The 15701-nt window shown below is 40.9% G+C and overlaps 1 protein-coding gene across 3 annotated transcripts in view; it reads right to left on the minus strand.

The window, feature by feature from the left end:
• AFF3 (ALF transcription elongation factor 3) overlaps positions 1–15701 on the minus strand; it is a 310637-nt gene that overhangs the window by 252024 nt on the left and 42912 nt on the right. For all 3 annotated transcript variants that reach the window (XM_079299766.1, XM_079299765.1, XM_079299764.1), the window contains exons 2-3: positions 9633–9753; positions 3547–4401 (exon numbers count right to left, since the gene is read on the minus strand). In XM_079299766.1, coding sequence (XP_079155892.1) covers positions 3547–4401; positions 9633–9753 — 976 coding nt within the window. The remainder of the gene's footprint in view (positions 1–3546; positions 4402–9632; positions 9754–15701) is intronic.

Below are 15701 nucleotides of genomic sequence, written 5' to 3' on the forward strand. Positions count from 1 at the left end.
CCTGCTGATGACACACACACACACACTTTGTGTGACTCTGCCTCTCATTCTCCAGTCCTTACAGGGAAGCTTAACTTTGTTTCATTACGTGTTTATTTTTCCACTGATGGTTCTTTCAAACTGGTAAACACAAGTGGAAGTGTGCAGGTATCAGAATGGTTTGGGTTTGAAGGAATGTTAAAGATAATCTAACTTCAACCCCAGTACCATGGGCAGGGGACACTTTCCACTAGAACACACTGCTCAAAGCCCCATCCAACCAGACTATGAACACTTCCAGAGATGGGGCATCCGCAGCTTCTCTGGGCAGCCCTTCCTAGTGTTTCACCACCCTGAGTAAATAATTCCTTTCTCATGTCTAATATAAACCTACCCTCTTCCAGCTTCAAGTCATCACCTCATGTCCTATCACTCCTTGCTCCTGTAACAAGTCCCTCCCCAGCTTTCTTGCAGGCTCCCTTTAGGTGTGGTGCCTTCCCTTCTCCAGGCTGAACAATCCCACCTCTCCCAGCCTGTCTTCACAGCAGAGCTGCCCCAGGCCCCTGACCAGCTCAGTGTCCCTCCTCTTGCTCCAGCAGGTCCACATCCTTCTTGGGTTGGGAGCCCCAGAACTGGGACTAGATAAAGTGATAAAACTCTGGCAAGGGGAAATACCAGCTCCTGAGGAAGGGGAGGGATAACCTCAGCACCAATACAGGCTGGGTGCTAGCTGGCTGGACATGAGCTCTTCAGTGAAGGACCTGGGGGTTTTGGTGGGCAGCAAGCTGGCCAGGAGCCAGGAATGTCCCAGTGCTGCCTACACCAGCCCTAGAGCAGTGACTGCCCTCCCTAGCCCATCTCAGCCACACCTTTTGTTTCAGCAGACACAGAGCTTCATTTCACTACCAGCACTTCAGGTGCCCTACCCCAAGCCCTCTGCCCCTCTCCTCCTTCCTGGCTGCTCCTGAGCAGCTTTCTGCCACTCTCATTTTCTGCTTCCATGTAGCTTCCAGGCACTGCTGCAGCCTGCTTGTCAGCCTGCTTTCCTCACAGTCATCCTGTGTGACATCTCTACTCTTCCCACAGCCACTGGGGATCCTAGGTCTGTCCTGGCCAACACCTTTAGCCTCACTGAGCAACAGAGGCATCATTTTGCCTGCAAACATTCACATGGCAGCTTTCGTGCTGCAGGCAGCTTAAAACCTCTGGCCCTAAGAGGGGATGGCAAACATTTGATGTAAAGGAGAAAATTTATGAGTTTAATAGCAGAAATTTTAAAAAAGGATGGGAATTCTTACACCAGTCTACTAGAAGAATTATGATACAAATAATAGGAATGGAAAAACATTTTGAAATTAAAAGAGGTCCAACTGAAAATAAAAGGGCGGGTGGATTAGGCAACACTGAATAAAAACTTTCAGTCTTGGTCAATTTTTCTCCCTCTAGCAATACCAGTGGGTTACAGCTTGTGTCACTTGGGATGGAAAAAGTTAGAACAAAGAAAATATCAGGATAAATGAAAAATAGCTAGTCCATTGTCTTTCATTGATTTTTCAGATCTAAACATTGTCTTTCATTAGCTACAGTTTCAAACCCCAACACCTATAGTACGTATTATTTTTCTTCTTAGAAATTTGTCCATAATTATTCATAATAATCTTTTTTTTATATTCTGTTTGTTTATATTCTGTTATCAAGCACTGTTTCATTAATACTGCATCACATAAAATCTGTGAGAAATTGGTGAATATTTTAGTAACCTGCAGTCTGCTCTCTCCTACTACAGTCAACATTGCCATTAGTATCTAAACAAGTTAATTTAAAGTGATCTCAGCTATGTCCCCTCATCTAGAAACTGCAGTATAAACTTATGCAGCAGCCTGGGTTATATACAACAAATTAAATCTTTCTTTCTGGAGGTAGACAAATTTGGAATGCAAATGGTAAATCCTCCATTTCAGACAAACAAATGATTGCCTATCAGAACTCCTTTCCATACTAGTCCTTAGAGTATTGCATACATGTAAAGGGGGTAAATTTGAAAGAGCCAGATAATTGCCACAGGCATCTTTAATTCTAACAACACTTCCCATTTGCAGATAGAAGCACAAGTCTGAAAGAGGTAATAAGAGCTAAATGGATATTACTATCTGCTGTTACCTGATCTATCTGCACAATTACAGCAGTTTGTGAATGCTAAATTTGCCTATAAGATCTGGCTTAAGAGCCTAAAACAACCCCTTTTCAGGAACAACCTATCACCTACATGTTGTTTGGAACTGATGGAACTTTCACTTAGAGAAAAATCACAGAAATAATTGCTTCCAGAGAGATTTCTTTCCCAAACCAAACCCAAGGGGAATACAAGAATCGACTCCATTTCTGAAAAGCAGGCATTAAGAGGCCAGAGAACTCCACCAAAAATTAGATTTTCCTTCTCCTTTAACAATGCAAGAAACAAGATTTTAAGACTTAAAACATTGAAAGACAAGCTGTCAAAAAAGAGTAAACAATCACTGCCTCTTCTCTGAGAAAATCACACTGATTCAAATAGAGTCCTGTAGTCCTATAAATACTATAAATTGTTGAAATCATGGGAGATCTATCAATTTGCACAAGATGATGTGACAATTTTGTATTGGCATACAGGCCTTTGAACACACCTTTGAAGAAAAAAAATCACCCTTTATTCTGCCAAAACTAATCACTTCCTTCCCATCAAAAAAGACCAAATAGTAAAAAAACAGACAATCATGGTCAAAGTGGTAAAGCAAAGTGTCCTCCTGGCATAAAAGGAATGTGAAATAAATGAATATACAGTAAGTTCAAGCAGTCATATTTTGTATCTATTGCTGATAAATAAATGTTGTCTAAAAGCTTTTTCAGACACATTCTCATACTTGTAGCATAGCCGGGTGTATTGGGTCAACCCACTACACCAGGTTTCTACAGATGGAAATTCTTTAAGAAGGAAACCTCAGTCTTCTCAGAAATTGGCTTGAAATACAAACAGATACTATTAACTAAAAGCAGAGTCTCATTGCTGTATTCTCATCTATTCCACAGATTTCATATTGTGTAAGTAATTTATTTAGATTGTGAAAGTGCTTTGACATTGAGGATGGCAGAACTATTTCTGGTCATATGCACTTCATTTAATCTTTGCCAAAGAGAAAGAAATCAATGAAATATGAACAGTAAGAAGCAATACACCTGCCTAGAAAACAAACCATCCAGGCTTTACAGATGAGTGCTCAGGAAAGAGTCAGTGAAATAATATATACTACTAGAAAATGTGCCGTTGTAGGAAGTGTTTTGATCCTGAAGACAACGAGCATTTTGCTGTTGAGATATCTTTAAATAGGCTGCCAGTTGCAATATTCTATATCAGTGTTACCCAGAAATCCAACATGTAAATCAATATGTTAAAAATATGTAAAAAGGCAGGTGCAGTAAGACATCATCCATCCATCCATCCATCCATCCATCCATCCATCCATCCATCCATCCATCCATCCATCCATCCATCTGTGGGGGGTATGCAATGAAAAATATTAAAACACTTACTTCTTCTTGCTTAGGAATGCTGAACTTGGTGATCTTTGACTTGGTCCTAGCCGAATCAGGCTTGCTGGAAGGCACTCCCCGGTAGGACTTGGTCGTCTCTGCTGGTAACTTCAGCTTTGGAGACTCATCAGGAGCCTGGTCTAGACCATCCATTGGCCTTACATAAGCTGTTGGCTTCTGCTGACCCAGACTGGGCTTTGAAGCAAGAGAGGGTGGGAAGTTTTGGACACAGTGCCCCCCACCATGCTTTGCTGGCCTCTCTTGGACTTGAGTTCCTCCTTCTGAGCTACAACTGAGCTTCGCTGGCTGCTGGACTCTACTGATATTGTCTCCTAATGTGGCTCGCAGCGAGCTTTGCTGGGCACTATTGGAGGAGGAAGAGGAGGAGGAGGAAGAAGAGGTGGAGGAGGAGGAGGAAGAGGAGGAAGAAGAGGAGGAGGTGGGACTGGATGCATAGCGTTTTAGTTTCTCCAAACCGGATTTTTGGCTGGCCAGTTTGAAGTCACCCTTGTGCGACTCCAGCGATCGGTGTCCGTGCTTGCCCGCTCTCTGCTGGCCATCTGAGGTGGCATTGTGCCCAGCCTTCTGCCAGCCCATCGTGGTACTTTTGCTCTGCTGGGCAGCTAGGGATGCTGGTGTGGCAGAAGTGGTGCTGGAAATAGGAGCAGGAGGTGGTGGTCTCGAGTCTGCAATGAGATGTTCATCAGCCTTGGGGAGGGATGTCTGAGGAACGCCAGGTTTCGGGACCCCAACGAGATGGCTCTGGTTGGACCGGTCCGTTAACAAGTCTTTCATTTCATCATAGTTGCCCAACGTGTTCTGGATGCGATTGGAAAGCTCATCCCCCTTGTTAGTCTGCAAAACAAAAATTGAGTGTTCTGCTACAGTCAACATAAGAAAAACAAAATTCCCTGCGCGCTTCTGCTGAAATCCTTACTGAAGTAAGACTGCCTTATTCAGCAGCAGCGTTGAGGGATGAAATCGAAAATCCTTATTGTCTCTGAAGACACTTGTCAACATCTTAAATCTACTCAGAACTGGAAAAGCTATAAAGGGCCTTAGAGTATATAAAAAAAGAAATCTATCACTGATATCATGCTGTAGTTAAAGTATATTACCTGGAAACTGGAAAATTTATTATTGCAACTGCACAGAATGGTTTGGATTAAATCTGACCATGATAAAACTTTTCCTGTAGCCCAATGCAAGCTCTCCTTCAGTCATGAATGAAAACATTGCATTCCAAATTTCTTCCTCTGCCTGCCTAAGTTTTCATAACCATCTGGGAAGTCACACAACATCCCATAGAAGCACTGAATGAATTTGTCAGTCTAAGCCAGCCAAATGCTCTGAGGTGACTTGAAAACAGCTTGTGGGAAATGGGAAAAGTACAGATTATGTCCCTTCTTTGAAAATGCTCTGACAGGGTGCTCATTCCAGGGCACTCTGCTCTTGTTAAAAAAAAAAAGGTGAACAGAACCCTTGCCAAATTCTTCACATTTCTCAGTGCTTGCTGTGCATAGCAGGGGAATACAGCCACCCTTCCTCCCCTTTAAGATTAATTATTGTCTTAAAAATGATCCATTTACTTCCTGACTGAAAAGGCAGAAGCTTCACAAAGAAATAAAACAAGCAAATAAAACATACTGGAAAAGATTGAAAATTCTTGCTTTAAAAAGCCGCTGTAAGTAAAAGGGTGTATCATTAGCATTTTTACAGCAGAGATTTTTTGAACCCTGCCAAGATTCAGACGTGTGATGTCTTTTGCTTTATGTTTTCAGAGGAAGACAGTAATGAGGCAGTGGAGCTCTCCTTTCTCTCTTCCAGACATGGATTCTGAATGGGAAAACTCCTATTGGTTTCAGAAGGCCAAGCTTTCATCGCAAGACTCTCTGTTTTATAGGAAAACAGAAAGAAGGAAAAAGAAGGGAGTAAAGGAAGTGGAGAAGATCCTCTTAAAGTTACATTTTAAAACACGAATGATGCAGCAACCACATCACTTACTCTGGAAAACTGGGGTATGTAAGGGAAGGTTTTCAAGAGAAAGTCCTCAATTGGGAATCTATCCCTTTAGGGTTTCCTAGCAGAAAACTTGAACCCAGGCAAAAATGCACAATAAATAAGTGCTGTGAGCCACATGCAAAATTTTAGAGGTCACAGTGGAGGCATTATTATATCTAACAGAAGAAGCAATCCTGTTTTGCTTCAAACTTTTCCCCTCAAATTTCAAGGACACTACCTTGTACCTGTAAAATGCATTATACCTAGCTGATAGGTTTTTGTTACTATGCTAACAGAACTAATATATATATATATACATCACAAATATATAATGAAGGAGAGGTAGGAGGGGAAGAACATTAAAGTCTCACATCTAAAACATTGCATTGGAAACTTGGAGTGGCTCAAGATGTCTCAAGGCTCAACCACTGCAGATCTTCCCTCTGCACATGAGGCTATTACTGTCACAAAGATAATAACCTGCTATGGAAAAAAATTTGAAGCATTGACACACAGATAGGAAGCCACTTTAAAAAAGGTTGTTCTTTCACTTAACAGAAATCACATCAACGTTAAAGAAGAGGAAACTATTAATGAGGCTAATGATGTGGGAAATATCACAGACATTTGAAAATAAAGAAGCTTGGAGATACACTCAGATGTCTCCTGAAGTCAATGAAATACCTTCTACACTTGGGCATCTGCTTGACCAGCAGAATTGTGTTCCAGGACACATAGAAAATTTTCCGTTTACTCACTGCATCTCTTTGTGCTTCACTGGATTCTCCACCTTGTGTGGATACCTTGTAGAGAAGTATTTTTTCAGCTTCACCCTGTGGCAGGAAATCTGCTCTTGGGCCTGTACTCACTATTATTCAGCCAGAGTGTACATGAGATTTTTTCCCTGCCAGGAGCATGGCAACAATGACCACCAAATGAAATGGGGCCCCTGGCACCCACAAATCTCCCACAGTGTGGACATCTTGTGAGGACAGCTCTCCACCTGTCTGCCTCTGGCCCAATGAGCATAAACAAATCTGTGTGCAAGGTTTGCACCTAAGAAGTCAAACTTCCCTAAAGCTCTGTTTTTTTCTGATGGCTGCTCTGTGGATGGAAAGGAAACAAAAGCCTAATTGCAGGTTATCTGTAGACTATCAATAGCTCAGAGAAGCCATCAGATTGTCTTCTACATGGATGTGATGTGAAGGTCAGACATAGACATTTTGTATTGAGAGATTCCAGATAACCAAGAATAACTGCAACAAACTGGTATCATGGCATATGCTGACAACTGGGCTGTGCTATTTATTCCTTCGAGATGTGCTGGGGACAGCTTCAGGTGAGATTTTGTGTTGAGCTGATCTCATACAGGAGAGTTCACCTACATCCTCTAGGGAACACGATGGGATCTGAGGTAACTTGTTATGAGCTTTAGTTTGTCCTATTATCTTCTCTGAAATATTGCTGGCCTTATTTAAGCATTCCCACAGGGAAAACATGGTCACAAAATTCCTAAGTAGGAAAAGCATTCTGTGCAAACATGTCTAGCTTACAGTGCTCTGATATTCTTCTGCAAAGCAAGACAAATCCAAGCATTTGAAGATGGCAACATATAACACTTCTAAAAATAAACCTGATGGCTGCATGGAAAGCCATCAGAATTTTTTTCTTCACTAAAAATACTTACATAGTTAATGGGGCAAGGTTTTCTGTCCAGAAAATATCCAAAACTAATTTCCTACTTTTTCACTCCCCTGTAAAAGAGATTTTATGTAAAAGATACTGGATTTCCTGTAATCCTTCATAAAGGGTTGCTATGGATACTTTGAAAAGGATAAGGGGCAACCTGAAGAGCCAGGATTTTTGAGGAAATTCAGTGTTACAGTAGTAGTGATATATGTCAAGGTGAGAGAGGACATAAGATTTAAGAGATTTCCAGTCTGCCTTTGATTTTCAGATATGGTCTTCTGAATGGCATATCCATTGGCTTTAGCCCATGTTTCTCAAGCTGTGCAGAGGAATACTGAATTTAAACAGAGCTTGCAGTGAATGCCTGCTATAACTTCATTCCCCTCTGGAAACCCCTAAAAGGTGAGCATGATCTTTAAAGGGAGTAGAGTGGGCTTCAGTTTTGCTTTTGCAGAAAGGTTTCCTCTTTTGCAATTAGGCTCTCTCTACAGTAAGATCAAAATGCCCAAGCCACAGCTCTTTCCCCCCACACTGAAGGCTCACAAATGCTTGGCTGAGTTCAGAGAGCCCAGTGGTCCATTGCCAGTGTACCCATGACATTCAGAGTATGCCACTGATAAAAGTTTTGATGTCCAATACTATCAGAATGACTGATCACCCCAAGCAACTCTGCCACACCAACACAGCTGTGAGTCAAATTACAGCCCTGGGCTTTGCCTTTCCCCACGTTTCCTTGACAAACTGTAGGATGTGTTTCTGCAGCACCTCTTTGCACTTTGTTCAAAATAGGGACACAGTGGTTGAAGGTAAGAAGCAGGGATGGAGCCATTATTCTGGCTGCCTCATAGGATTATCCACTCAGTATCCTCTCTGCTTCTAGATACAGCAATGATTTTTCATCCACTCCTACTAAAGCTGATGGAATTATACTGTGGTTGCACAGAGGTGTCTTCTGACATCCTAACTCAGAAACTACTGGTGTGTCCATGGCACATCACTCATGACAGTTGGTACATTGGCACAGAAGTAATTATCTAAGTGATAACACTTTTATAAGTGATTTGAGCTTCAGTATTACCCACTTGAGGTGCTACAGACAAAATACTACTTGGGGACCCTGAAAAAGGCCAGGTCCTTTATGTGTGTGGTCTATTTGACTGGACCAAATGGAAAATCATTAAGTCTTCACTGCAGCACAGCCCTCCAGAAATATCAAGACACAGCTGACTTATGCTTTCCAGGCTTTCTTCCATGGATTAGCCCTTGACTGGTCTCACGGTAGACATTTTCAAGTAGGTCACTGAGGAGTTCAAGACATTTGATATGGTTTCTAAATGCCTTTGTAATGAATCTGAAATCTGGGCAGCTAGAGGTCAGCTTCACAGCAGACAGAGCTGTGTTCCTTCAAGGGACAAGGTTTGAAAGTAGCAGATCTTTCTTTTTTATTGGGGACTAAATACAAACAACAATTTGGAAGAAGAGCAAGCTAAAAGCTGACCCTGGAGCACAAGAATTAAAACACAAGCATGGAAGTCAAAGCAGAAGCCAGGTGCCAGGTCCCCAATAGGTCTCCTGGAAAGAGGCACTAAAGCACCCTAAGCAACAAGGGCAGCTGATGCTGCATGGAGGTAAAGGCTGCACAATGTGGTAGCTGTTACAGTAACTTGGATATTTCTGGAAAGGCACAGCAGAAAATTGATGATGATGGTTTGATATGTACAGGAAGTCATTGGTTAAACTGAGGGAGAGGAGCAGCCCCCATGGGACACTGCTCTCTGGTCCTGGTCACCATTTTCAAGCTTCTGCAGAGTGTAGAAGGCCCTACTTGACCTTCTAACAGGAACTGATGAGAGACAGTTGTGCCTCATCAAACTGCTTTAGCAGGAGGAACAACATAGGGAGTTGAGTCGCCTAAGCTACTTCTGCTTTTGGTGGAGTTAAAAAATGTATAGCAGACAAATTTTCTTATTATCTTGGTAATTCTTGTAGGGAAAAGGTATTTCAGTGCATTAACCTTGGCCAGGGCACAATGTTTACAGTATTGCTTGACCTTCACACATTAGTCTTACACAATTGTTTTCTTCTAAGTATTGCAAAAACAGGACACCTTCACCTTCACCTCCTAGTTTTAATTCCATCTCAAATATTGCTGGGATATTTCTAGTTTATTTCACTCTTGTGTGCTGCTAAACACCAGAATAAGCTTTATATACATGCATAAATATAAATATGGATAAAACCTGATGCTGAGTGAATCATGCATGCTCTCCATGAACTTTGGGAAGCTAGCACTCGTGGGAGGGTGATGAAACCTGGACAATGCCTTCTGCAGGCTACATTTTTGTACTGTGGGATAAATAAATAAACACAGATTTGCCCAGCTGGGAAGCATCTACCTTGTATGGTTCACTGAAGAGGGAATAGCTCGTGTTAAATGTGCCATTGTCCTGCTGGGCCTCCTGATTTCTCCTCTCCCATTCTTTCCTTCGCAGCACGTTTCTGTCTGGCTCATACACACTGGAGATAAGAGTGAAAAAAAAAGAGAAATATTTATAGAGTTAAAAATTAGAGGGCAACATGCAAACCAGCATGCATTTAAAAGTTAAGAACTCTGTTTCGCAGACAGATGGCAAAAATAAGCACAAACATGAATCAGATGAACACCAGTTCAAGTAGGCTGGGGAGGTCCAGGTCTCTGGGAATGCTGGTGTTTCCTTCACACAGAGAATAGACAATTAAATTCTTACAGAAAAATAAGAAAAAGAAATCACATGGTAGGATCTAGTCTGTTCAGAACTTCTCTGCTTGAAACGTGATAAAGGAAATATCTAAGCAACTTTGACAAAGACTAGAAGTTCTCTTAAGGCAGTTGGTAATTACAGCTGTGAGTAAATAGAAATTATGAACATGTTCCACTTACAACATATCCTCTGAGTGTTGTATGAAAATGCTCCTTTTTTTTTCACATGGATGTGTTTCTGTAGTGATTCTTTCATTAACTAGCTCCCTAAAGAGCTGTTAAAACTATATGCTGTAGTGGTTTCCACAGTTAGGTTGCTTCTTCTGATCTCTGCTAATCAGCCAAGTCGTGAAACTACTACTGAAACAATTCCTCTTTCTGATGGATTTGACACTACCACAACCACAGAACATGAATAAATGAATAGTGGCACAACAGTGTATGTATGTCTAATAGAGTGAAGCTGGAGAGAAAATAAAATGACTGCATTACACAACAGCATTAATTTTAAGAAATTAACCAATTTTGGCTCCAATACAGACATTGAGAATAAAAATTGCCTTTTTTATTTTCAGAATTCTAGTTTAGTACATGACAACATAAACCAGAGAATCTTTATTCTGAATTTCTACAGAACAACACCTTCCAGGTTTACACATTTCAGTTGATTATGTTTTACTCTCCTCACAAAGGAAGTCAACACGTCTAACAAAGTCAACATGTTATTTCAGGACAATGTGACAAGTATGCTGATTCCTATTTTGCTTAGCTAAGCTAATGTTTTTCTTCTGGCACAGTAAATCTGCAAAGTAGGAATATATATTAATGTCATGGAAGTGCACCATGTGTTAATAAGATAAACGTTGTCTTGCTAACCAGCTTCCCAGTTAGCAAAACATATGTTGCATTGGCTACCCACGTGATGTTACCTAGTATGCCTCAGGCAAGGCAGTCAAAAGGCCAACAGCTATCTAATTCGAGACTTGAGAGAGCTGAAAATACACAGGATACGTTAGATGCTATTAGTATTTTAAAACAATGCCTCAGCAGTCACTAAATGAACAGAAAATCTTTTGTTTGCCTGTTGATGCTTCTAACTCAAACTGGAATGCAGAGTAGTCTGAGGGCAGACACCAGGGGACAAGCACAGCTCTCAAACACAGGGGTTCAGTACAGCAGGTTGGAAACAGCATCCAAACACCACCTTGTTTACAACCACTTACAGGTGGTTGAGGGTTTGGGGCTGGCTTTTATCCCATATTTTTCATGAGCAATGCATGTTATTCACACCAACACCCTCTCCTTGAAAAGCAGCGTAATGAGAAGGCAACCGTAGGGATGGAGTTTTGGCATGGAAAATGCCTTCCTCCAGAAAGAAGGGGATGGTGAAGGGCTCCCCATGGGTTTCTGGAGTGAGATCACCTGCTGCATATGCTGCCCATGCTGCTGAGACCAGAGGCAGAGCAGTTGTCATTGACTGGTGTGAAAGCAGAGGTCTGAGTTACTACATTGTGCCATCGAGCCTACTCCTATCACTGAGTCAATCAACAACCACCTGTGTCTTAACCAAATTTTCTGCCACACTTGGTAATTGTTGTTAGGTTGGGTTTTTCTGGAGTTTTATGAGATCACGTTATAACTTCACCCTCAGCTATGTGTCCCCATCCAGAATCTCTTGACTCTTTGAGATGCTTTGCATTTGTACTCTAGCCTGCAGCCAAACAGAGATGGGCAGCTACCCTGAGATTAATTATAATACTGGTCTCTACCTAATTTCCAGGAAGTAAACCAGTGCAACATTCTTCACTAGGCCTCATGCAAATTTTAAAATTCACTGGTGTGATACTCCTAAACTGGAAGAACAGTTTTATCACTTTATTGGACATGTATTGGAGATATATTTGATGAAGACATCCAAGTCATCAGGTCTCTGAACTCCCTTCTCAAATGAGTTCACTGCTGGCAATGCAACGCACAACCTGCAGTAATTCAGAATGATTATGCAAATCTCAGAACCGTGTGACAATGCCTAATACACCATCCATAAGCAGTAAGTTAGGAAGAGCTACAAGTTGAGAGTTGTGTTCCTTTGGTAATACCAGATGGCAAAATGTCTAGCATTTGTGGAGCTGCTCCTGATTTGCATGAACATTGCAGCAATCACATTTCCTTGAACGTATGTCACCAAATGTATTTATTTGTTTTGGTTCAAGGAGAATACTGCCAACTGTTATAATTGTCTTTATTGCAAACATTTCAGTTAATGGAAAATGATTCTTTTTAATAGATTTCTTCTTTATATTTTTTAAATTTGCAATTTAAAACAATCCCAGAGGTACCTTTTAATGTGTGTCTTGTTTCAATAGCTAAGCCATGAAAAACAAGCTCATGAAAACCTCATGACTTTTCCCTCACTGGGGCATGTGTACATATGTGAGTGATATATGCATATATATGTGTAGTATGCATGCTCAGTTTTGTAAGACTTGGAACCAAGGAACATGCAAACACTTACCTCTCAAAAGTCAGTGTCATTTATATTTGTTTCATAGAGGTCAAATTCCAAAAGGTTGAATTTTAACAGTTTTTAAATGGTATACTGTTATTTTTAAAATGTTGCATCTGTTTCAAATTCATGCTTAAAGGACATGAACCAGAATATGAGCAACAAGTCAAACACTTGCAGAAGTTATATATGAATAAAGGTTGTATTATAGAAATTAAATTACCTCAAATTTGGCACATTGCTTTTTTGATTTATCTCATCCCTAAGATCTGCCAAGACACAATACTGGATATACCAATGAATTGTGCCTAAGTGCCAGTGTGTCTCAGGCCCAAAGAGCTTTCAGCACACCACCACCCCCATCACAGCACCCCTACCTTCTCTGCTTCTTCCAGGATATGTGGAATAATTTCACTCCCAGGTATTTGCCAGGTAAGATTTACAGTGGATCACTAAACATGTTTAATGAATTTTGATCTGCTGTGATAGGTTTTGGCAGATTACCTGGATGCTCCCCAGGCTCTGGCCATGCTCAGGGTGAGTGTGGCTCCCTGTGAGCCCAGCCTGCAGAGGAGAGCCCAGGCGTGCTGCTTCCTGATGGGAGGGTGGGATGGCACCAGCCTCCCCCCAGAAACACTCACAGCTTTCCTCATGCTGCTCCTGCCATCAGAAGGAACAGTTTCCTTTAGTCCTTAATTAGAAATAGACAGAGATGGCTCAGGGGACAGCCTAGGAGCAGAGCAATAATTTTACCTGAAAACCTGGGGCTGGATTTAATCTCCTACAAAGTCCAAAGAGTTATGTTGTCTCAGGCTAGGCTGAAAGAAATCATATAAATAGCCTAGAGTTTTAAGTGCTGAAAAATCTCCTTTTCTTTCCTATTTTCTGTTTGTTTGTTTTTGGTTTTTTTTAAGGAAAAAAAAGCACACTATTCTTGACTTGCTTTGCCTGCCTCAGATATCACTTTTTGGAGCAACCCAAATGAAAAGAACTAATCTCCATGATGAACGAGGTGGTGACAGTGAACCAACATATTCTCAGTTTGGGAAGACCCAAATTTGCATTCAGAGGAAGATGTCCTTTTCCACAAACGAACACTGCACCTTCACAGAGGAATTACATGGTGTGCATTAACGATGCTGCTTGACCTTTTCAGAAACCACAAAATTGCTGCATCACGAAGGGGAGATTCTGGAAGGGTGCTGTTATTCTGTTACATGATCACCATCCTCCTAACAGCTGGCATCTTTCAGGCTGTTACAGACACAGGTGGGTAAATTGAGGGTGAGATTTCTGGTACTCCCCTTTCTTGGCATCAGCTTATTTTTTAGAAGAGGAAAGGGGCTGTGACCCAGCCAGCTGTACCAGCATGACAGAGGAAGGTGCTACCACATGTATATGCAGAGACCTGGCCACAGTTTCTGAATTTACCATTTGCAGCACCCTGCAATCTTGCCTTTACCTTTCCAGACCTTCCAATATAATTTTCCAGTCCAAAGACTTAGTTCATTATTCTCTGAATTGTGAGGGCTTTGCAACACCCACATACACACTCATCTTCCTTCTACCTCCCCATGCACATAAATATTGCAATATAAATTTAGCAGGAGTAGCTTGTTTGTTTGCAGTTAATGTTTACCCAGGAGGCTGATCTCCTTCACCTTGGCAGCTACCTGTGGCACTTAGCACAAAACATTCAGAACCTGAAGTCTAGACATATTAATTACAAAAGCAGAGCTGATGCTTCATGCTAACAGGCAGCTATTTCTTAAACTGGAAAATGGGGGTTCCTGGCAGTTCTTTGCTAGGAAAGACCTAGTTCCCAGGGCTGAGCTTCTTTCCCAGATTTTGTCAACCTCCCCATTTGTTCTTAAAGTGACCCTTCTTCTTCCATCATGAAATTAAAAGCTCCATCAAAACATCATCAGACTACAACACCTGCTCCTGGCACCATCCCAAAGCTGCCAGGTGCAGTCCAGATCAGTATAGTGCTGATCATGTTCCAAACAAACAAAAAAAAACCCACCTCAAAAACACAACTCATACCCTAAGTGACTACAAGATATGTGCATTTCAAGAATAAACCTAGACCCATGAACAAGTTTTCTGCAAGGAAACATATATCTCTGAAATTAAATTTTAGCACACGGTCATTTTTGAATTATGAACAAAGTTAGGACTGCTTCAAAGCCATGGAAAACAGGCAATATTTCAAGAAAATAAATTTTAAAATGGTATACTGATTATTCTCAACATTTCCACACAAATTTTAATCTGGCACACAAATCAATATACTGAATTTCAGGCTGAAGTTAGGACATTTTCTTAAATATTTAATGGCCTAATTCTCCCCTGAATTACTACATTTATGCCAAAGTAGTTAAATAGAGTAAGTCAAAGGAAAAACTCAACACCATAAAAAAGCAGTCCAATACTGATGCAGGACAGTGATTATGAAACGCAATGGAATGGAAACTGGATTCTGAATTTTAATGTACCATCATTCCTATATTTCTGCCATATTTTAAAACTCAAAAGGATGAGTCAACTAAGACCCTGTAAAGGCAACAGCCCCAAACATTTTTAGAAAATAGTCTTAACTCCAATGATTTAATTTCAACAATCGAGGCTGCAATTCTTGCTTGCTGAATTGCTGTGCTTAACACAGCAGTGTTTTCTATGTCACTGTCCATGTTCATGTTTTAAGTGCCAGTTCCATTTCCAGATAAGCATAAACGGTATCTGTTTGGAAACTCATTGCTAACAGGGTATAGGGAATTCCAAGATATAGCAATCTTAAATTTTTGAGCATTAAATATTTTCTCTAATGGTATTTGAACTATCAGTTAAATTATAACAAAGGGGTTGCCTTTGATGAACAAGTAGCACAATCAATAAAATACCTTCCTAGGTTACAACTGGCTATTTTTAGACTTTTTATCTATCCTAAACAGCAGAAGTTAATTCGAGGATTTTACAGTATTTTTTCCCATTTACAAACAGGAATGCCATGGGGTAAAGCAATTACTCTGATTTACTGTTTTCACTTTGATTGAACATAAAGATGTAGCAGGGTCTCAAAAAAGCAGTAACTTAACAAACTGTGCTCCTATCCACAGACAGATAAAGTACCTATTTTGCTATTTCAAAGAGTTTACCTCCAGGCAGCAGCACAGAGCAAACATCAATCAATGACATGTGTCTAAGATGAGATTGATG

This window comes from Erithacus rubecula (assembly GCF_903797595.1).
Source record: "Erithacus rubecula genome assembly, chromosome: 1".
In the NCBI taxonomy this organism is placed as follows: Eukaryota; Metazoa; Chordata; class Aves; order Passeriformes; family Muscicapidae; genus Erithacus; species Erithacus rubecula.